This window comes from Trachemys scripta, chromosome 20 (genome assembly GCF_013100865.1).
Source record: "Trachemys scripta elegans isolate TJP31775 chromosome 20, CAS_Tse_1.0, whole genome shotgun sequence".
Taxonomy (NCBI): Eukaryota; Metazoa; Chordata; order Testudines; family Emydidae; genus Trachemys; species Trachemys scripta.
The window spans coordinates 8,658,087-8,680,982 of NC_048317.1; the positions used below are offsets into that span (position 1 = coordinate 8,658,087).

At 39.8% G+C, this 22,896-nt stretch overlaps 1 protein-coding gene across 1 annotated transcript in view; it reads left to right on the plus strand.

The window, feature by feature from the left end:
- Positions 1-19,019, plus strand: part of SRRM1 (serine and arginine repetitive matrix 1) — a 28,762-nt gene extending 9,743 nt beyond the window's left edge. The window contains 15 exon segments of the mRNA XM_034754354.1: positions 1-27; positions 713-913; positions 1,743-1,943; positions 2,624-2,743; positions 4,965-5,037; positions 5,039-5,237; positions 6,485-6,565; positions 6,950-7,036; positions 8,049-8,187; positions 8,644-8,685; positions 10,773-10,874; positions 11,339-11,800; positions 12,942-13,134; positions 13,465-13,659; positions 18,053-19,019. The exon segment at positions 1-27 is cut by the window's left edge and continues 86 nt beyond it. Coding sequence (XP_034610245.1) covers positions 1-27; positions 713-913; positions 1,743-1,943; positions 2,624-2,743; positions 4,965-5,037; positions 5,039-5,237; positions 6,485-6,565; positions 6,950-7,036; positions 8,049-8,187; positions 8,644-8,685; positions 10,773-10,874; positions 11,339-11,800; positions 12,942-13,134; positions 13,465-13,659; positions 18,053-18,157 — 2,227 coding nt within the window. The 3' untranslated portion in view covers positions 18,158-19,019.
- Positions 19,020-22,896: the final 3,877 nt, after the last annotated feature.

Here is a 22,896-nt window from a genome sequence, read left to right on the forward strand (position 1 = left end):
AAGGGACAGATCCAGAAGTCCAAGAAGGTATTACTAATATACTCTGAATATAAATAAGTACTTACAATTCCTGTGGCCTTCAGGGCAATGGGGACATGGCAATGGAGATTTCTAAAGATTCAGCAAACTTTGGAATGGACCCTACAGAATTTTTTTAGGGGAAGACCAGTCTAGCTTGTTACTGAACATTAATGGCAGATAAACTAGTGGTATATAAGGGAACAGACATTGCTTATAATGGTAAATATATTACATTGAGAGCACAAAAGGTTTTCCAGAGATCCCAGCAGATTTTATTGAGATCCCCATAACTGAACTTCTGAGCTATCTTGTGAAAGTGTTTCTGCTAATATAGGCATTATTTTAGATTTAGTTTTGTTTGTGCAGTTATAACAGTTTAGTGTACAGGTGGTGGTGAATTTTAGTTTATCTAAGGCAAACATTAGGCTGAATTCCCAAACAAAACAGTTTCCCTAGAATTGTTAATGACAGTCCTGAAGTCTGAAGCCGGTCTTGCTAACTGATGGATTCTTTTGAAAAATCTAAAATAGCTCTATTTGTTTTTTACCTTTTCCAGTTAGCAGTGGGGAAAGAGGATGTCTGATTTTTTTAGATGAAGTTTCTTAGCTGTAAATATACGTGGCTTAAGTTTTTTTTTTAAATCTGCTCCTAACATAGTACATCATTTGAACAGAAATTCTCTCTTTCCTAGACGCAAGTCAAGGTCTCCTTCCCCTAGAAGGAGGTCATCTCCTGTCAGAAGAGAGAGAAAGCGTAGCCACTCTCGATCTCCTCGTCACAGAACCAAGAGCCGTAGTGTTACTCCTGCACCAGAAAAGAAAGAGGAGACTCCAGAGCCAGAGCCTTCAGTGCAAGCAAAGGAAACGTTGATACAAGAGGCAACATCAACTAGGCAAGTACCAGAGTTGATTTCCCCCCCCCCCTTGAAATTAGCTTCTTATAAGGAATTATCATTCCCTTTAGTATAATGGAATTATTTTAATTCCTGGTGCTATTAGAGCTTTATAGAAAACAGCCCCACTTCCTTCTGAAAAAATGTGCTATTATTTTTTTGTCTGGCAGATCACTTTGCATGTGTCACCATGGTCTTCAATAAAACATGTTTCCACGTGGAGAAATTAGAGTAAATCTTTGAGTGCATACGGCTGTTTCACTAATGCTTTTTTTGTTGTATTACTCTAGTTAAGTCCTTTCCTTTGGCAGTGTTAAGTTTAGTTTCATTAAGAAATGCATATTAAGGCTAGTTTAGCTTGATTTTCCCTGTATTTGTTGAGAACTTTAGAAGCGCCACCTTCAGTTTCTGACTTCAGACGGGATAAAGGCAGAACACTTCCTAAAGTACTGATTCAGCACTTGGAACTGGACAGCCTCAGCATTATCTTAAATAATGGCAGCCTGGAACTTTTGACAAATCAATTTTTCACTGATCCTACTTGATTAATAACTTCCACTGTTCTGCATTGTCAGGTCAATCTATGGAAAGTTAACACGGAGCCTATTAGTATACTTTTAATTATCTGTTACAGGAAGTTGAAGACCTAAATCTTTTGACCATGAGTAGAATTTTAATAGGATTTGTAGCTATGAACATCTTAATTAGGTGTTACTCACCACAGTCTTTTTTTTTTAGTGAAAGCACTGTCATAGGTTCTTTCTAAAATATAATCCAGGTAGCTACAGATGGGATATGCTTATATTTTAAGGTTTGTTTATTTTAACAGTGATATCCTGAAAGTTCCCAAACCTGAACCTGTACCAGATACTAAAGAAACTTCCCCAGAACGAAATTCAAAGAAAGAGAGAGAGAAAGAAAAAGAGAAGACTCGTCAAAGATCACCATCCCGTTCCAAATCAAGGTCAAGGTCTCGCTCACATTCCCCTTCTCATTCTAGACCAAGAAGGCGCCATAGATCACGGTCAAGGTAAGAAGATGAGTTTTTACTTTATCTTGAGGATAAAGGCCAGGAACTGAATGATCTGCTCTGAAGTGGCCATTCAGAGCCATAAAACACTCAATTAGCTGTGTACATTGGAAATTCTGAAAAAAAAAAAAAACTAATTATATGATGTGAGATAAAGGCCAAGGCATTAATGCCACTCTGTACAGTAATAATTCTCCTCAGCCAGAGATGAGCCTGCAGTGGGTTAGGCCGAGTATGAGGGGGGGGAGAAGAAGAGTGGAAAACACCACCTAAGCATGTTCACTAGTCTTTATCTTCTACCTCATCTGGGGAATATGCTTGATATGAATGGCAGTTGGGCTGGGAGAAGGTACTGAATCCTGAATACGGTATTTGGCAGCTCCAAGTGATACCCCACAACCTCCTTTAAGAGCTAGGTTTGGTCCTGAAAACACTTAGAAATTTAGGTTTAATCCTTTTGTGTGTGTGTGGATTAGTACAGAGGTTTTGGTTGATTTGAAATCTTGTTTGCTTGTAGCTTAATGGTAACACGTTCTAGTAAAACAGAAATGCTGATTTAGTGTGATACTTGCGACAAAGCAGCTTTTCACTTGGTTTCTGGTGTCTAAATCTACCTCCATCCTGTGAAATTTAGGAGGTCGCTGTTCATTCTTCGAATTTTCATTGATTGATTGTGACAGGTCTTACTCCCCTAGAAGGCGGCCAAGCCCAAGACGACGACCATCTCCTAGGAGAAGGAGTCCTCCAAGGCGCATGCCTCCCCCGCCCAGACACAGAAGAAGTAGATCTCCTCTGAGGCGGTAAGATTCCTTTTTGGTAAATATGAAACTGCTGATATTTGAAAGACATCACAAGGTTTTAAAAACTTTTAAAATTAGCTTGAAAAATAGTTATGAAGAGTGATTGTAGTAACAAAGGTAACTTAACCACAGGTGACTTTGATAGTGTATAGTATACAAACTAAGGGCAGGTCTACACTACAGCGGGGATCGACACTTTGAGATCGATCTACTGGTGGTCAATTTAGCGGGTCTAATAAAGACCCGCCAAATTGATTGCAGATCGCTCTCCAGTCGACTCCTCCACTGTACCCCGATGAGAAGAGTAAGGTAAGTCGACAGCAGATTTTCTCCTGTCGGCCTCCCACGGTGCAGACCCAGCGGTAACTCGACCTAACGTACGTTGATGCCAGCTATGTTATTGACATAGCTGGAGTTGCGTAGCGTGGGTCGACTTACCGTGGCAGTGTAGCCATAGCCTAAGTGATTTAAAAGTTGCTCTGTCTTGGTTCATGCCTATGTCCCTTAAGAGCAGGGAAACAAAGCCCTTTGGATTGGTGGGAGTATTGCAATATTACTTAACGCTTTCTTTTTGAAGCTAATAACTTCTGTTCCAGAATCCAGGTGTCTGATATAGTATCAAAAGGTCATAAGATGTTTTAAAGTACCTCTAATGGATGTTTTCTAACATTCATAAATGGTGATGGTTTGTGTTAACTGCTCAGTTTGTTACTCTGATACTTTCTTTAGTGGATAGTGGTGGCTTTGGTTATGTCATGACTTTACAAATTAAGACTGGCTTTTTAAACTTTGTTTTAGAAGTCTGTCCTTTTGTGGTGGTTTTTGCTTGGGGACTTACAACTTTGCCATAATTTAAACAGTTTTGGTGGCAGAGGAGCAAGTTGTTCCAGCTGCTTTGAAGTCAGAGACCATGTGACTTCAGTGCACTGTTGAAATAGGAAACTTGGAACAGCTTTCACAAGAAAAAGGGGCTATAATCAGTGGCGTAGCCAGATGGAGGAAACAGGGGGAGCATAAAAAAAAGGGCACCACCCCTGTGGCGCTTTTACTGACGGGGCGGTGCTTTTACTCACCTGGCGGTGCGGGTCTTCGGTGGCGGGGCCTTCACTCGCTCCGCGGGTCTTCAGCGGCATTTCCTTCGGTGCCGCCGAAGACACCCGCTCTAGAGCGAGTGAGGGCCTGCTGCCAAAGTGCCGCCGAAGACCCGGAGCACCGCCGGGTGAGTAAAAATTAAAAAGGCGCCAAGATGCCCAGTGGGTGAGCGGCAGCTGCCCCGCTCTTCCCCCCGCACCTCCCCCAGATACGCTACTGGCTATAATAATTTTGGGTGCTTGAGGCTTACTATAACTGGATGGTGACTATTTTTTGAGGTTTGTAAAGATTTGTTCATTTTTGAGACTAAAAGCTGTGAAAAGTATCAAGTGTATTTTGGCAAGATATGTAAGAATTCCCTTTTAGCAAATATTTATCTCACTCAAGGTAGGGTTTCTTTTTTCCAGGTTCTCAGGAATTCTGCAGCCAAAGGTGGATTCTGCAGGTACACAATTGCAACAGAACTTACCACAAATTTTGCCGCAGAATTCTAGAGGCCCTCCTTTAAGTTTATAAAGTAAAGACAAGCTTCAAAATAAATCTTAAAAAATATTGCTAAGATGTATTCAGAATGGTTACATGTCTGATATTTGTGCAATTTTCAGCCTCCTGGTATAAAATTTTTGTTCCTTAAAGGCTCATTTCTGCCCACCAGTCTTTAATAGATCCTTTTTGAGGTTCAGTAAACAAGGTGCTGTAGAGTGAAAAATTCTTTTAACCATCTAAATACTAAACAACTCAAAATCTCTCTCTCTCTCTCTCTCTCACACACACACACTCACACACACACACACACACACACACACACACACACACACACACACACACACACAACAGCCAATACCTACAAGCCATTTTCTTGGATCCTTTAGGGTTAGTAATATTTTATAATCTAAAACAGAAGGAAAACAAAAGGTAACATTTCAGACAAATTGTTCAATTACAGTTTGAAAATAATTGAAACATTCATTTGTGTTAGTCTCCTTTTGTATGAAATGCATGAAAAGCATTTGAGGCTAACATATGCCAGTTTTTTGGAAGTGCTACTGTATGTGGCTGTATAGATATGCTTGCAGATGAGTCAACTGTGCTTAATGAGACCCAATTAATGTTAACTTTGTATCTACAGGAGAAGACGGTCATCGGCATCTTTATCTGGAAGTAGCTCTTCTTCCTCCTCTTCACGCTCTCGATCACCGCCAAAAAAAAACCCCTAAAAGAATTGTATCCAGCCCTCCTCGCAAAACACGTAAACTGTCTCCTTCTGCAAGCCCTCCTAGGCGGAGGCACAGGCCTTCCCCACCAGCAAGTCCACCTCCAAAGCCACGCAGGTCTCCAACGCCTCAGCAGTCAAATCGTGGAAGAAAAGTCCGTGGCTCTATTTCTCCAAGCAGAGCCTCAGGTATAGTCAGCCAAATGTGTGCTTTCCCCCAATCGCTTTATCCATTTGAACCTTTACAGTCTCATAGTTCTGTACTCTTTGCTAGCTAACGGCAGGACTGCCTCAAAACTTTTGCCTTTTCAAAGTACCAAAGTTGTTTAATAGACATTTTATTGAACCTGGTCTTAAATATTAACAATATAGAGATTCATAGTACAAAACACTTAAATATCAGCAACAAAAAATAAAGATTATAGGGGTAGACATTTAAAAAAAAAAAACAAACCATAGTGCTGAGTTGACCTCCCTGCAATATTTCATTGTAAGAATAGGAAGATCTTAGTTATGAAATCTAATACTTCAAGGCAAACACTAATTGGTAACAACCAGTGTAAGAATTTTTCTGCAATGTTTTGAGGCTTGTTTCTAAATCAGTTTATTTCCAACTCTGTGAAGACCTAGATGTGGTTTCATGTGTTTGCGTTTGAGGCAGTCGGCAAGGTTTTTAGTTTTGTCACTGCATATTTCTCTTGCACTCAGTTTTACTTAAATCACTTTAAAGAATCAAGCTGCAGTTTTCTCTTTTCAAGTGGTTGTGGTATCAAATTTCTATTCCAGAGGGATGTTACAATTGTGGGTTGGAATATCAAACACTTTTCAGACCTAGGAAAAAGTTTAGGCAGTTAAAATATAATTCAAAAGTAAGTACATCTCCAACTGTAGTCAGCCCTGAACTTTAGTCTCTGGTTTTTAATACTGAAATTTTTAATAAATCATAAATCGCATGCTCTCACCTCTTTTCTATAACTACGTTTCAGTTGTATCATAGTTGAATTGAATAGTTTATTAAAATAAGTTTATTAAATAAAATGTATGTTACTGGCTTTTCAGGAAACATGTACCTGCATGGAATTAGTAGGAATTAAATTACCATACAATTTTAAGACTCTATTTTTCGTAACCTTGTGCAGTTAGGAAAAAAACCCCAAAATTTCTACTCCGTGTACATACTATAATTTCAAAGTAAAATAGCAGTATACCAGCCAAATGTTATCTAAAAGTGCAACATTCTTTTCTGTATAGCAAAATATGCTAGGAAGCTGAAGTCTAAAACGTATACTACAAAAATTCATATGAAGGAGATGTAAACTGACATCATTCATGAAAAGCTTTCACTTATTTTGTATCTAAGTGTGCAAGATCATATTAAATTTCATTTAAAATCATATTCAGCTTTTTCTTAGATTTGTCTAACTTTTGTCTTTTAGCACCTAAACATAAAAGTATTGAAAAAAGAGAGTCTCCCTCACCAGCGCCAAAACCTAGAAAAGTAGAATTGTCTGAATCAGGTAAGTTTGTCATTTACAATGCCTTTCCTTTAAATGGTATGAAAACAAACAAGGGGCACTCTTCTCCAGTGTGTTTCTTGAGATCCAGTGGCTTTGATAGCAGTATTGGGGGTATGGTTTGCAGAGAGATGTGCATAGAGAACATAAAGCATCCCACTCACATTAACTCTCTCCCTTATACTTCTTTGAAAACCCTAGCCAAAATGTACACTCCAAAGAAAGGATGCCTTTAATTAAAGATGTAGCACAAAAAAATTAAATAAAACACCTGATCAGTTTTAACACTGCTTCACAAACAAACTGTCTTTATTCATAAAGCAACATAAAATGACTGAAGATACAAAAGTAAAAATTAAATGTTCCTTAATTGTGTATATCTTTCAGAAGAAGACAAAGGTGGCAAAATGGCTGCAGCAGATTCTGTGCAACAGAGACGTCAGTACAGAAGGCAAAACCAGCAGTCTTCATCTGGTACAGTAATATTTTTGTAATTCTAATAAGATTTTACTTAATTAAATATTTGTTTAGCATATTGGCTACTTTTGTACCGCTAAATTCAAATTGTGCTTAGTTTTACACATTTCGTTAATGTATGCTACAATACTATTGCAAAATTAATCACACTTACCATAATGAAAATCTTTTATTCACTGATCAAAAAATACTCCAGGGGAGCAGGCAAGTAGAATTTTGCATCCTGGGGCATAACTAGCTAGCCCAGAATTGACAACAGATTTCATAGGAGCTGAAAAGAATGTTACAACATTCCTCTTCTCCTGACCAGTGCCTGTAGATTACTTGGAATATTTCTGCACATACTCAGTTTTGCTTCTGGTTTCATACTTCACCTTGTAAATTATTTTGCTGGTCAGAATTGCTTTTGCAGTTCTGCTGCTACATATAATTGATTCGGGGCTTTTATTAATGCTCTTGAAGTCAGTATCTTTCGGTTTGTCCTCTATCTACTTTTGTTCGGTATTTTGCAGTTGCATATCTTGAGAAGATTCTGCAACATGTACCTGAAATTCAGGCTTTATATGCACACAAACTTACACCAATTTAAAGTTTTGTTTTTTTTGAAGCAGTTGTTAAACCAATTCAAGTTTGTGTATAGACTCTTATTTCTGTTTAAGAAATAATCCACTCTTAAACAGAAATAAGCATCTACACACAAACATGGACAAGTGTAACAGTTGTATCAGAAACAAACTTTTAGTTAAACTGGGGCAATCATGTGTAAGCAAGGCTTAAAGTTGCTTCACACGTTAGAAGTTTGTCTTGAAATGTATCTAAACAAGTTAATCTAACTAATCGTGTTAATATAACTTGATTTACACTCTGTAAATATTTTTAAAAACAGAAATCACAGCTTGACAAAAAGATGTCTTTTGCATGAAGACAGAGCAATATGACTCTCAATAATTGCACAAGAATACAGTGTCTGTATACCACTTTTCAGCAACTAATTATTTTGTATTTATAGACTCTGGTTCATCATCTTCCTCTGAAGAGGAACGACCAAAAAGATCAAATGTGAAGAATGGTGAAGTGGGTAGGCGCAGACGACACTCGCATAGTCCATCTCCTTCTCCACGGAAACGACAAAAGGACTCTTCCCCTCGGTAATTACTTTCTTCAGCTCAGCACAACTGATGTATTTAACAGTGACAAAATATATAATTTGCAAATGGACTAACTTCTCATCTCTTGATTTGCATTACGTTATTGCCTGCAGGCCCCCAGCAGAATCAGTTGGGATTACCCTTGACCAAGTGCTATACAAATGCCATAGAAGATGGTCTGTGCACCAAAATTTAGATTTTAGAGGTGAAAGTGAACAACTTGATACCAGCACTAGATTTTTTTATTAATTCTATTGGGGCTTTGGGACCAGGTCCTTACAGTTTATAACAGGAGAGTGTTTTTTTTTTTTCAAGCTAATGCAAGGAGATTAATTTGACTTCTGCTCAGGTGTTGAGAATTACTTCATGAATCTTGTGCAAACATGTGCATCTTTGCATCAAGTAAATCTTTAACAAATGGGATTTTTGACTTTGTTTTCTCTCCACTGCTGTCAGGATGCAGATTGGAAAGAGGTGGCAATCACCAATGATTAAAAGGTTGGTTAGAAATTAATCTGTTAATTAAGATTAAAATTAAAGTTCCTCTAGAAACACTATACTTTTGTAGTAGATCGTGAGCATGGGTGCCCTTTCTTCTGCTTCACCCACACAGAAGACAATTCAAATAGCAAGATAATGGGACAAGAAATCCAAATTGTTCATTTCATTGCCTTTTTTCTTCCAACGGTGAAATTGTTTCAAATCTGCCTTATGTCCATAGATAATGACAGTTTGGGTAACTGGTTGAAATAAAAACCTGATATTGTACCTTAGAAGCTTAACTGCATTACTGTATACAACACTTACCAAAATTATGCTCTCCAGGCAAGGTTTTGCTTGAGTGTTTTTATTTCTCAAATATAATTCTGAAACAGAGGTGAGCAGTATGTGAAGATATTTCACATTTGCCGACCAGCTGTTTTTGTGGTAGGAAAATAAAATGGGCTAATGGGGGAACTCAGTGTTCAAAAATCAAGCTATTTAACTCAAATACCAAGAGGAGAGGGAGGTTCTAAAATTCCCATTCTGTCTTCTCTCCCTTTTACATGCATATTCACTGTGTGTCCTGGAACAATCTGATTTAGTAGTGGGACTGAAGTTAACAGCTCCTGCAAACTTCACAGGCTGAGTGCTTCATCATTTTGTCACAAATCTTACCTTTCATAGGTAGCTTTATAGGCAGTTCCTTAGAAACTTGATTTTAGACTGAGCTTAATATAATGCAGAAAGCCATTGATGACTTGGCAAAGATATGGCCAGAATAGCAGATTCTATCATGGTCTCTGCCACTAGACTGCTCATTGAAGTCAGCTGAAAACAAGAGTAGGTGCCTCACTACTATTAGGAAAAGTGCTAATTTTAAACTTAAGAGGCTGGATCTATGAGATTAATCATTCAGACTTAATGACTGGTGTGAATAATCTATAATGATTAAAACCTAACCAGAACATAGGTGCCACATATGATTTGCTAAATTTGAGCCAGATGAAATGTGACTAACTTCCTCAAACTTTGAGCACATTTATTACTGAATTTGTCAGTCTTCAAAAAGTGGCATATAACAGTTGTTTTACTTGAGTTTCAGGACAGCATACTTTACTTTACAAAAGAATAAATTCAGCTAAATCCTTCTATATCAATATGTAACACATTTTCTCCTAGTCTGTCACCTTATACATTTAATATGAAAACTATTATTACTGAATATTTTTAGTGGGTCTTACTGTGATATTTGAAGATGACCTGGTATTTTTTCAGCTCACAAAATCGTGTTTAGCTCTTGAGAAACAATCTTTAGCTGCAAATCTAGTTTGCTATGGAAAAATATAGCAAGGCTATTTGGAATTAAATATTAATTAGCTGACTGTTTCTATTGACTAAAAGTGCAGGGCAGCCTTTAAAAAGCAAAAAAGATATTTAATCTTTTGTCACTAAGTTTTGTATATTGTCACTAAAAAGCTACATTTTTTTCCCCTCACAGAATTTAAACCCGTTGAGCTTTTCAGAAGTTATGGGGAAACACATTGGGTCCAGATTTCCTTTTATAAGTTAACTGCAAACTTTTGTCTTTGGTGGGAGTAGTGTCTGGACCCCCTGTGCTCTGAATATTTTAAATGCAGTATAGCAGTATCTTAGCACCAACTCTGGTTTTCTTAGCCTGTGCTCTCGGTGAAGTGTTAAAATCTACCAGTGGTAAAGAGTAAGTCTGCTTAGAATCAATTTCTGTTTGTCTACCTGAAGTCGGCAGCCATTAAGATATATCCCCACTAGGATGATAAATATCTCCTTGGTCTAGTGAGCTTTAAGAATTTCTTTTCCTTGGAAAACTGAAATGTGGTAAGGTTGAAGACTCCTTATAGCTTCTATATCCCATACTCTGAGAAAACAAACTTTGCTATATCTTTTTTGTCTCTTGGACATAATCACTGTCTGATGGTGTTTGCATCTAATGGAATCTCATTTGGAAACCTAAGTATCTGAACCAGCTTAGCTTTATGTAGTGGAGATGACATGGCAGAAAAAAATGTAAGCATTTGGCATGAGGTGTTTTTTTAATAAAGCAACTCTTCTGTTTCCTCTAGTAGGAGGAGGAGGAGTCCATCACCACCACCTGCCAGAAGACGGCGCTCTCCTTCTCCTGCCCCTCCTCCAAGGCGGCGCAGATCGCCTTCATTGCCTCGCCGAAGGTAACTGTTTTATTCTATTGCTTTTTATTAATCCCTAAGGGCAGTTCTGCAAATCAAGAGTTGTAACACTGTCCAATAAAAAGCAAATGTCATGATTAATGGAACTGATGCCCTTTGCCAATAAGTCTCGTGTTGGGAAATCTTTTTTTATTAATTAAAATCATAATTTTGTTTTCTGAAACGTTTTCGGTGGGGGATGTGTTCAATTGTTGAACCATTGAAGGGCTGAGTGTAGCAAGCAATCATTTCACTTATCTAATATTGAAATGGCTATTGGGCAGGGTATATGGTAATACTCTGCTGTAGTTCCTTGAGATTGCTGTAAGAATTTTAAAAGTGGAACACATCAGTGTAAAATCTTTCCTCTTTGCCAAAGTGCATATCTTTAGCCATTGGCAGCTAACTAGTGTGAGAACTTTGTCCTATATACATGACTTTTCAAATTCTTTCTGTTGGTTTTGTAGGTCTCCATCACCACCTCCACGCAGGCGCTCACCTACTCCCAGACGATATTCTCCTCCAATACAGAGACGATACTCTCCTTCCCCACCTCCTAAACGAAGAACAGCAACTCCCCCTCCTCCTCCAAAACGAAGGGCATCACCTTCTCCACAACCCAAGCGCAGAGTCTCGCATTCTCCCCCACCAAAACAAAGAAGTTCTCCCGTGGCAAAGAGGCGTTCCCCATCGATATCTTCAAAGCATAGGAAAAGTTCTCCTTCCAGCAGGTCTAATCGTGAAACCAGATCTCCTCTACAAAACAAACGGCATTCACCATCTCCACGGCCTAGAGCTTCACATACTTCTGCAAGTCCACCGCCTCTGCGAAGGGGAACTTCATCTTCACCCAAACGGAGACAGTCTCCATCTCCAAGCAGTAGACCCATCAGGAGAGTGTCAAGGACCCCGGAACCCAAAAAGACAAAGTAAGGGACTTATTAACTTCTAGCTACAGGCAAATGGGAATAGATAAAGCAAGGGTTTGCACTAAAATTAAAGGGTGTCAGTATTCTGCCTTCATGCCACCCTAGTTCCTGTGGGCCTGTTGACATGCTGCTTTCATTCTGCCAACTTCTATAACATGGCTTTTCAGAAATGACTGTTAGAGGCATTTCCTGTCATATGAAAATTCAAGATTGGGAATAGCTTCAGAGGCACTACAAAGGTTCATCTTGGACAAAGTGTGATAGTGAGAAGGCAGAATAGAGGCAAACTTCAAACACTGATAGTTGTGAAACCGGAGCAGATTACAAAATAAGACTTCAAAGGGATTTGTAGCTTTGTTTAGAGCCTAGTGAACTATGTGTCAAAGTTCACTATGGAACAGGGCTAACCCAAGACACATTCTTATTAAATGAATATTTGACAAGCTTTTAATATTGGGAGATCTACCTAAACATCTAGTGAAAGTATGGCAGTGCTGGCTTAATCCGCTCTTTCAGGAAAGGTAGGTAGCTGCATGCAATATCCTGTCTGAACTGATGATAAAACAGTAGCTGTGCCATGTTGAATTTTTATCAGGTGTGAAGAGAAGACCGCCACTCATGAACAGGAGAACACTATTGTCTGTCCAAGATACTAATATGTAGTAAACCTACAGTATCTTTTTGGCTTGCCAATCCGCAGTGCGTAGTTAAATCTTGGCTTTTCCTTTTACTGTCATTCTTTTGAAGAAATTCCGGTCTAAATGTATAGAATTTAGCTCCATAGTAAAGGGATGAATATGAACAGATTTGTAGATCAGCAGGAACTCTAAGGGTACATCTGCACTGCAGTTAAACACCAGTGGCTGGCCTGTGTCGGCTGACTCAGGCTAAGGGGCTGTTTAATTGCAATGTAGACATTTGGGCTGGAGTCCAGGCTCTGGGACTCTGAGCCTAGACATCTATACCTCAATTAAACAGCCCCTTAGCCAGAGTCAGCTGGTACAGGCCAGACACTGGTGTCTAATTGCAGTGTAGACCTACACTGTGACACCATGGTTAGTTACATAATCATTAAGTTACCTTGTTTGCACGTACTGTATAAGGCACAAGGAGTCCTAAATGTGAATCTTTTCTTTTTAAGGGCTTCCACACCAAGTCCACAGTCTGTGAGAAGGGTGTCTTCATCCAGGTCTGCATCAGGATCGCCTGAGCCAGCACCTAAGAAACACCAAGCACCTCCATCCCCTACTGGGTCTCGATCCCCCTCCACTAACTGGTCACCGCCACATGTGAAAAAGGCTCAAAGTCCTACGCAGAGTCCATCCCCTGCAAGGGTATGTTTTCTAATCCTAGTAGTACTTAATTGGAATATACCTACAGAACTTTCATCATGTGGCATATTGCTCTTACCTAGTTTTGCTTATGATGATCAAACAATTCTAGCTCATTTACTAGTGTATTTAAGTGCAATTCCTTTTAAATGATGGGATGGCAATAGCCGCTCCATAGGCAAACACACACACACGGGTTATTCAGCAAATGTGCTTAACATCTAGGCCACGTGATCTTTGTAAGGAGAGAGAGTTTGTTTGTGCATCATCACCCTATACACAAATCTGGCCTACATAGCTACATGTAAAATAAGGAATTTCTTTTCATTACAGAATTCTGACCAGGAAGGTGGCGGGAAGAAGAAGAAGAAGAAGAAAGATAAGAAGCATAAAAAGGACAAAAAGCACAAGAAACACAAAAAACATAAGAAAGAGAAGGCTGCGGCTGCTGCAGCAGTGGCTGCTGCTACGTCAGCTGCTACTTCATCAGCCCAGGAAGACCCAGAAGCAGAGACAGAGCCCAAAAAGGTTGGCTAAATAAATCTGATTTCAAAAGCCAAAGAGTGAAATGAAAGAACATATTTGCAAGCGTAATTGATACTAATGTATGATTTTGAAAATATCTCCTCTAACTCCAATATATTTGAAGGCAGGGCTTGAATTGTGCTACAACTGGGTAAATTGTAAAATGTAGTTCAAGTCGCCTCTGCATGTTCCCTTCTTGGGGTGGCAGAGGCCACTGGAATAACTCCAGTTAGAGGTTAGCTACCTCCATTTCTCTTCCTTTCCATCATCCCCCTCCCAAGAATCAGTTCCATTTTCTGCTTCTGAGAGGCTATTAATGAGCATTGTCTACATTGCCTTTCCATTTCTACAAAGTGGTAAATAGGTAACACTTTTGAGCAACAGTGTAAAAAAAAAAAAAAAAAAAAGCCCACTTTGTACAGTGAAATACATCCATGGTAAGCTAACATCAAGCTTTCATTTTCTTTTAAATGTAACTATTAAATTGATCATATTTTTTAAAGTGAAATATACAAAGAACTAAAAATCTACAGACCCATAGAGATTTTTCCATTAATGCTTTTACAACAGTATTCACTACAATTATAAATATTTCATGCCAAGTTTGCAACCCAGGTTTTGAAGTACTGAGATCCTGAATGCAGGATTGACTTGTCCACACTGAGAGAAAAATGGAAAGTACACAAATGGCATAAGTAGTGGGTATTTATAATTTTTTGTTTCAGCAACCTGACATGTTAAAATCATATTGTAAATATACAAACTTACGTTTGAATGTCCCTTTAAAAAATCCACACCAAACAGCAAATCTCATGGGGCAAATGAAATTGTATTTTTGCTAAAAATCTATTTTGTTGTATTTCAGCCTTCTGTATGATGTGACTGCTTGTTAGATGCAGGCAAAAAACTAGAGACATTCTGTGCTATATTTGTATGAAGTTATAGTAGAAATGGTACCCAAGTGAAAAGTGTATATAACCTAGGTAAAATTTCTAATGTATAAAACCTCTGCTTTTGACATTTCTGAATGATCATCTCTAGTTCTTCAAGTATATGTACCTATTGGTACTCCACTATAGGATGTGCATGTGCCTACACACTCTTGATTGGAGATTGTAAAGCAGTGCTCACAGTCTTGCGCGGAACAACACCTTCTGCTCTGAACTAGGGGATATAGACAGGTGCGAACCCACCACCACTGAGTTCCTTCTCAACTGCCTGTGGTTTGAGACGGTGTCTCCAAGGGAAGGTTGCTTTACTCATTAGTGAGTCATTACTGTCCCCTACATGTACACTGTGTCAAACGCCAACCACAGTTCCACCCACCTGTAAGAGATCTAACACAAAGTACTACATCCCATCAAAGAGGATGGAACACTTCCCCTCCTTCCCCCAATCCATAACTCCATAGTGGTTTATGCAGCCAGTGGAAGGTGCCACAAGCTCAGTTTAGACCCTCTCCAATAGACAGGGAATCCAAGAGTCTGGACTTACTGGGCAGAAGAGCTGTTCATCAGCTGCTCTTCAGTTTTCTGTTGCTAATTATCAGGCCTTGATGGTGAATGACGCATTTACCGTGTATTCATTATTTACACACTTAACTGAATATGTGCCACAAGATCAGAGAGACCAGTTTCAGTCCAGCATTGCAGGGGAGCAGTTGGTCACAAAAACCTCCCTCCAAGCTGCCCTAGATGCTGCTGACAGAGTGTTAAGATCCATGGCAGTGATCATGAGAAGAGTATCCTGGCTCCAGCCCTTAGGTCTTCCAAGAGAAATACAGTCCACAGTCGAGGATCTTCCCTTTGAAGGACTCAAGCTCTTCAGTGATCATACGGACTCCTCTCTCCACGCTCTCAGGGATTCCAGGGCTACGCTGCATTCACTGGCACTCTCTACGTGCCGGCAATAAAAAGACAACTTAGTTTACACAGCCTGCCCAGAGATCTAGGCCATTCCAGTACCATCAGCAGTCCACCCTCCCTATATCTGTGTAGGCCTTCAGGAGAAGGAGCAAGCTGAGAGAGACTACTGACCCCTTCTTCTTAATTGGCTCCCTCCTTCTAAAAAGCACTTTTGACACCTTGACTGAGGGCATAAATCATCCCAGTTCACTGGATTTCCCCATTGTGCAATTCTCTTCCTCTCCCCCCTGCTTTATTTTTTTTTATTATTAAGATTGACTGTCCCACTATTTACCTGCATGGGAACTCCTTATCTCAGACAAGTGGATACTGGAAGTCCTTAGAGTGGATTACTCTGTCCACTTCCACTCTATTCCTCCCTATCTCTCTTCAGGGACCCCTCACACAAAAAGCTCTTAAGGCAAAAGGTTCTGTCCCCCCTCCTTCTGGGGCAGTACAGCGGGTTTCAACAGAGTTCATTGGGAAAGGATTCTATTCCAGCTACTTGGTTTCCAAGGGAGATGGAGGGTGGAGACTGATTGTCAACCTCAGGAACTTGAACTACTATTTTTTTTTAGCACAACACTTCAGAATGGTGACACGAGTTCAAATTCTCCCACCCTTTGATCCAGAAGACTGGTTTGTTACCCTTGACCAACAAGGCACCTACTTTCATATAGCCATCCACTCGTTGCACAAGCATTTCCTGTGCTTTGTAATAGGAACAGACCACTATCAATACTGAGTTCTTCCTTTCAAACTCTCTATATCTCCAAGGGTGTTGGGAAAGGTCCTTTCGGTAGTGGCAGCTTCCGTCCGTCCATGGGAGATCTCCGTATCCCCAGATTTGGACAACATGTTGATCTGGGTGAATCATACTGAGGTCCACACAGCTACAACAAAGGCATTAAGCTTGTTCTAATTGCTAAGATAAACTTCACAGGAGCTGTTTTGGACTCTACAGTAGCAAAAGCCTACCTTCCCATTGGGCGATTTCACACCTTGTCTGGCCTAATCTGGGTGCTGCAGTTAGGCTCACATATGACCATGACATACAAGGCCACTCGGTCAGGGTAATGCTAGACCACAGGGCAGAGATGTACATCAAGTGCCAGAGCAGAGCAATAGCCTAGTCCTTGTGCACAGAGTATTTCCCATCGAAAAGCCACATCAGTGGTTGGTCTGTCATGGAGGAAATACCGGCATCTGTATCAAACTGCGGTCAGTTCCAGAATGTTGATCTGAAGCATCAGTTTTTGCAGAGACCATTTGTCCTGAGCTGTATTTCCCTGCAAGTGAGCTCCTCTTCCTAACGGAAAAGCATCTGTTACAACTACAGACTTCCTGAGCAGACGCTTTCTGGCAAGATGGCGAATGGGAGCTCAAACTCTTTTGCAAACCTGGGGTCTACCACAAGTAAATCTCTTCAGCACCCTGACCAACTCCAAATGTCACCTGTTTTGCTCAAGGGGAGTTTATGGCCTCAGTTCTATGGGAGATGCACTGATATCTCCTTGGCCTCATGCCCTACTGGTACCATTAATTTACCCACAGGTACCATTAATCCTCACAACTCTTCTCAAGCTACTTATGGAAAGAATGAGAGCTATTCTTATAGCACCAGGCTGGCCAAGGCCGGTGCGGTACTCAAACCTCATCCACCTCTGAGGGGCACCCCTGTGACTTCCTACCACTGAGGACCTATTGAGATAGAACTTGGGGTCCCTCATCCACCCCAACCCTTCCTCTCTGAACCTCGGCGTAGCTGCTGAATGGCTCTCAACCGTGGAATTGACCTGTTTAGATGCAGTTTAGTCAGTTCTTTTGTCCAGCTGAAAGCCTGTTTACCCACAAGACTTAACTCCAGAAGTGGAAATGCTTTCACTCTTGGTGCTTTTTTTTCCGTCTTCCCAAGCCTTGGAAGTTCCCCTTCTCAAGATAGTGGGCTAGATACTAAAATTAAAAGCGAGAGGTCTGTCAGTGAGCTCTTAGGGTACATTTGGCTACTATCACAGCTTTCCACTTACCCATGCAGGGGTTCTCGGTTTTTGCCCGCTTGTCACAGGCAGATTCCTCAAAGGTCTGTACAATTTGCATCCTCCTGTCTGACCCCCAACCCCCAGTGGGACCTAACATTCTAAGGAGATCCCCCTTAGAACCGATGGTCACCTGTTCTCTTCTCCACCCTTCCTTTAAAACATTGTTCCTAGTCGCCATCACTTCAGCAAGAAGAATGTGAAGCTGGGTGCACTCCTGGCCTACCCATCGTAAACCACCTTTTTTATAGGGACCACCCTATTACTACACCCACATGTCTCATCAGCATATCACATTAATCAAATATTTGCCTTCCTGTATTCTACCCTTCCAGAAATGTAGCAACTTTGCATCCCACGATTTTACATTTGCCATATTGCGATATCAGAATAGCTATTACCTGGTCTAGCTCTTCATGCCTGCAGAAATAATCACTTCTGTATCTTTGTTTTAAGGAGACAGAGAGCGAAGCAGAAGATAACCTGGATGATTTAGAAAAACATCTGCGAGAGAAGGCACTGAGGTCGATGAGGAAGGCACAAGTGTCACCACCATCTTAGGCTGAAACCTTTGATATAATGTACATTTTATTTGGTTTGTACTCAGAATTCAATTTCAAATTGCTAAAATGTGTTTGAGCTTTAGAATATAACATTTGTTGTAATAATTGCTAGGTTGAGGTTCACCATGTAAAAAAGGCATGGATTTAATTACAAAAAACATCCACAGTGTACTAGTGACATTCTTTCATTGACAGTAGAGTGAAACTTTTTAGAAGCAGTAAGATGGGTCAAGGTTTTTAAAAATGACTGGCAACCTCAGTTTCTTTAAAATGTACCAAAACCTATACAATTTTTTACAAAGTTCTCATTTTTTGTTTGTTTTTTTATCCACTTATATTGCTACTAACCTTTGTGATTTATAAGCTTGCCCGGAAATGAAACCACTTAAGTTGCAAGGGAAGTACATATGATATTTTAATGCCATAATCGCTCTATTGTTACCTGTGTAGTTGCCACTAAAGTGAATCAAGAACAGAAATCTAGAATGGTATGTAAATGAAAGCATGTCGTTTGCCAGGACACTGTGGGTTTATATTGATGTAATAAGATGATTTGGAACACTGGAATTTCATTTGTATTTTTGTTCTTTTTTTTTAAAAGGGCAGTTTCCTTATCAGCAGTCCCAGAGAAGTTCCACACTTACATAAATTTTGTTTGTGAAAAGATGTTGTAGCCCCATTCATGATTCTTGTCTGGTTGCGGTTCTTCTTAATGGTATACGTAACTTTCAGAGATGATGTCTTTGAAAGCCTGAAGGACCTGAACTTTGGATATTGTCATGTTTTCACTGTTTTTCTGTTTTTTTAACGAAAGCTATATAAAGCTTGTGGATTAAACAAAATAAATTTCTAAATTTAAAGAGTTGTTGGCTATTGTTATATGAACACACTTGTTAAACCTTTTCTTCTCAAACAGGGTAAACAACATAGGTGTTAAAAACTGATGTCTAAAATGCTGGATTATGCAAAAGATTTTTTGTTGGTGTGTGTGTGTGTGTTTGTTTGTTTTTTGTTAAAAATGACTTTCCCACTGGCAGAAGTAGCCCTGACTTTAATACAATGATGTTCCTGATGTGCTGTGCTAGCCTTGCAAAAATACCGGCCCAGGCATAAAATCTACCTGCTAGATGGTGATTGTTTTGCTTTGATGATTTTTAATGGAAAAAGTCTTCAGTTGCTTGTCATAATTCCTTGCTGCAGCAAATAGAATTTTGCAAGGTGCTGCTGTATTGTATGGTTACAAAACGGAGATTTGGTGGAAACGTATTTCATTTCCTTATTTACCATTTATATGGGAGCGTTCAGTTAACCAAATACTGAGCTCAGGTAATGTGAACATACTGATGGGACATGTTTGCCTTCAAAATATATTTTGAGACTGATTAGATTGCAGGCAAAATTTTCACAAGTGCCTAGTCCCATTTTTCAGAAGTAATTTAGGAACTAAAAAAAGGAACAAAAATCCAATGGGACTTAGACTAGGTGAGATACTTTTGAAAATTTTGTTGTCCATCTTAACTGTGAAAAACACATCTACTTAGGTGTAAATATTTGATTAGACTGGAACATAAGAGGCTAATCAAGTCACTATTAAGATAAGTGCAGGATGTTCTGTATGCTGACTTGCATAATTGAATTCCTTTGTAGGTATCTTATAACTGAGATCACTTTATCTCCTTTGTTTGAGCCCAGGCTTGTCTGACCTATAATTCACAGCTCTGAATCCTCTTGCTTCCCCTCCAACCTCTACTCTTTAATCCATGGATTTGTAATGGTGCAGTGTTTTGTTCAAGAAGTGATCACTTGAAATATCTTGGCCCTGTCATTTCTTAACACTATATATGAGACTTGACCGCTCTGTATGTATTGAGTCTGACTGCAAACAGTGTGTGATTACGTGGGAATCTTGTTGATTAATGCTACCTTTCTGGAAAGGCAGATCAATTGGTTTATATAAGCTTCAGTTGCTGGAGTAATCAGAATTCGTCACACACAAATCTATTCCAAGTTGTATCGAATTCTGTTAGAATGAAAATGCCCCCATTGAGGGATGAAATGCAAGTCATCGGGAGTTAAATATTCTATTTAGCAGTTCAGACAACAGAAGGAAGGAGCAACGTTCTGTGCCAAAAGATAAGGTGGTAGCAGGTATGTTGGGGGGATGGCTTGAATCAAAGTAACTGGAGGGAAATCTTCAATAAACCTTATTGGTAGGAGTATTTTAAGTTCTAGTCTTGCAGCCTTAGACGCTTCTCCAGTATGTTCTTACACAGATCCAAGTGCTTGAGTTTGGCCACTGCCATGTTTAGATCTTTATTTCCTGAAGCTAATTTGTTAGGTACTTTGCTTTTTTGGACAAGAACTGCCCTACCCCTGCGTTTGGAACGTGTCTAGCACGCTTTGGGTGCTGCTGTAATCAAAATAACCACACCAATGCAGAGTTCTGTGCTCAAAGCCATTAGTATAAGATTTTTTGCACATTAAAACTTATTCTTAGTTCCACGTAGTTGCACACACATCAGTCTGCTAAGCAGAGGCCCAGGACTGGAGTATCCGGGCTGATCTAGACTGTGATTGAGGGGGATGAGGACACTTGCACATCATCTGCCTGCAGTGTGCCGCTCAAACTCCTGTTTCTTCACTTTCACCAACACCAAATTCACTCACATCTTGGATGTGGATTTTGTTACACTTCAATAGAGCTCCTTTTTACAAGACCGTTTCAGTGGGTCCATAGTAAACCTCCCTTTGATTTGAGTGGGAGCAGAGTGAGGTCAACACTGAGCATACTTGGAAAATTCCAGGTTCCCATTTCTAGCAATATGTTTTCACTTCCTTGCTTCAAAGCCCCATGTCCTGGGAGACAATCGGCACATCAATTCTGTAGTAGGTTCCCGTGTTGCTGAATTCTGTAGTGTAGTGAAATGGTTTGAAAAACATTGACATTAGGATTTCATTGAATTTAAAATGCATGGCAACAATCAGTACCCAGTTGAAGTTGGTATCATATAGGTCATGCTGCTGCTGCAATTAGTGCACATGGGATACAGCACTGGCAATACATAGTTGGTAATTTAGAAGACTGGGTGAGTGAGCTGGAGGCTTTAGCAGCTACATAAAGAATGTGGGGATTTTGCATATAGGCAAGTCCCTGTTTTGTGCATATGCTGAGTGGACTTTTGTCATTGGGTCAAGGTGTCAGACTTGGACACATGTTTGGGGCTGTTGGTGCTTTTTGTGAGGAATGTTTTTTTCTGCCTTGTTAAGGTTTTCTCTTATCTGACACTTCTCATTCCCCCGCATGCCTGTCCCCCTGTGAGAATAATGGAGAAGGCTTCTTTCCTGCAGGGATGAGTGTGCTGGCCAGTCAGTAGTGCCTGTTCCTTCCCAATTCCAGCATCTTTCCTGCTATGAGGGGAGAGGCAAAAGCCTCCCTTTGCTCCTGCTCCATGCCCTGTATCTCTTGGGGCTGGCTGGAGAGAAACATGGCTTCTACAAATTCCCAGTATTTGAAATTTAGCTCTGTTCAGCTGGCTTTGTCTGTCTGCATTTCCCTACTTAAACCCCAGGGCAGATTAAGGATTGGTGATTTCCTGAGGGCTGCTCATGTATTTGGTGACCATTCTTCAGTGGTGGAGTGTGTAATATAGATGGCTCATGTTGCCATGTTTAATAGCTTTGTCTTTTGTGGGCAAGTTATAGTAATGGATGCAGAGCTGACGAGAGGGGGAGGAAAGTAGGGAAAATTGTACTGGGGCCTTGAGATCGGGGGCTCTCCAAATATCTAACTGGGGTGAAATGGGAGGGAGTGGGGCCATAGCAAACATAATATACAGGGGCCCAAAATTTCTCTGGATGGGCCTTAATGGACAATGTCTCCTGTTGATAGCTTCTACGAATGAGGTGAGAGTGTAGCCAGTCACTCTAGCCAAGATCTGTGGTAATACAGATTGCACTTGCAACTGAAATTCACCAGGTGGTGCAAAGAACTGAATAGTATAACTGATCCCATGAATATTCTTGATCTGTGCTCATTGTGGGAGCTAGAATTTAATTAAGGGCTAATGATAGGGTGGGTAAAAATAGATTATTTATATATAAAAAATGGGATTTTTATTTAAATCAGAAGTTTTGAATTAATTTAAATGCATTTTTCCTTTTAAAAATAAACCATAAATAAAATTTAACTTGAAATTGACTGCCTATGTTAAGGCCAAAACTTATTCAAATTATTTAAATAAATTATAGTAAAAAATACTGAAACTAATATGAGAAAGCTAAAAGATGAATGAAATCAACCTGAATCTTTTAACATGAGTGCAGTCAGTGCTCTGTTGATGCCTTTATTAACCAAAGACTTAGATACTCCTGGAATAAAGAAAAATATTGAGATTGTAATATACTTCCCTAACAATCACTTTGTTTCAGTTTCACTAAAGAGAGAAGGGAGGTCAAATTTAAGGCTCCGTCTACACTTGAAAGTTATATGGGTATAGATGTGACTGTCAGAGGTTCGAAGAAATCACACCCCTGACTAGTGTAGTTATGCTGACGTAACCTCCAGCGTACACGCAGCGGTGCTGACAGAAGAGGGTTTCCATTGATGTCACTAATATTGTTTTGGGAGGTGTTATTCCCACACCAATGGAAAAACTTCTTCTGTCGGTGGAAGCTGCAGCTACACTAGGGAGCTATTCCAATATAGCTCTGCTGGTATGGTCCCAGTAGTATAGACAT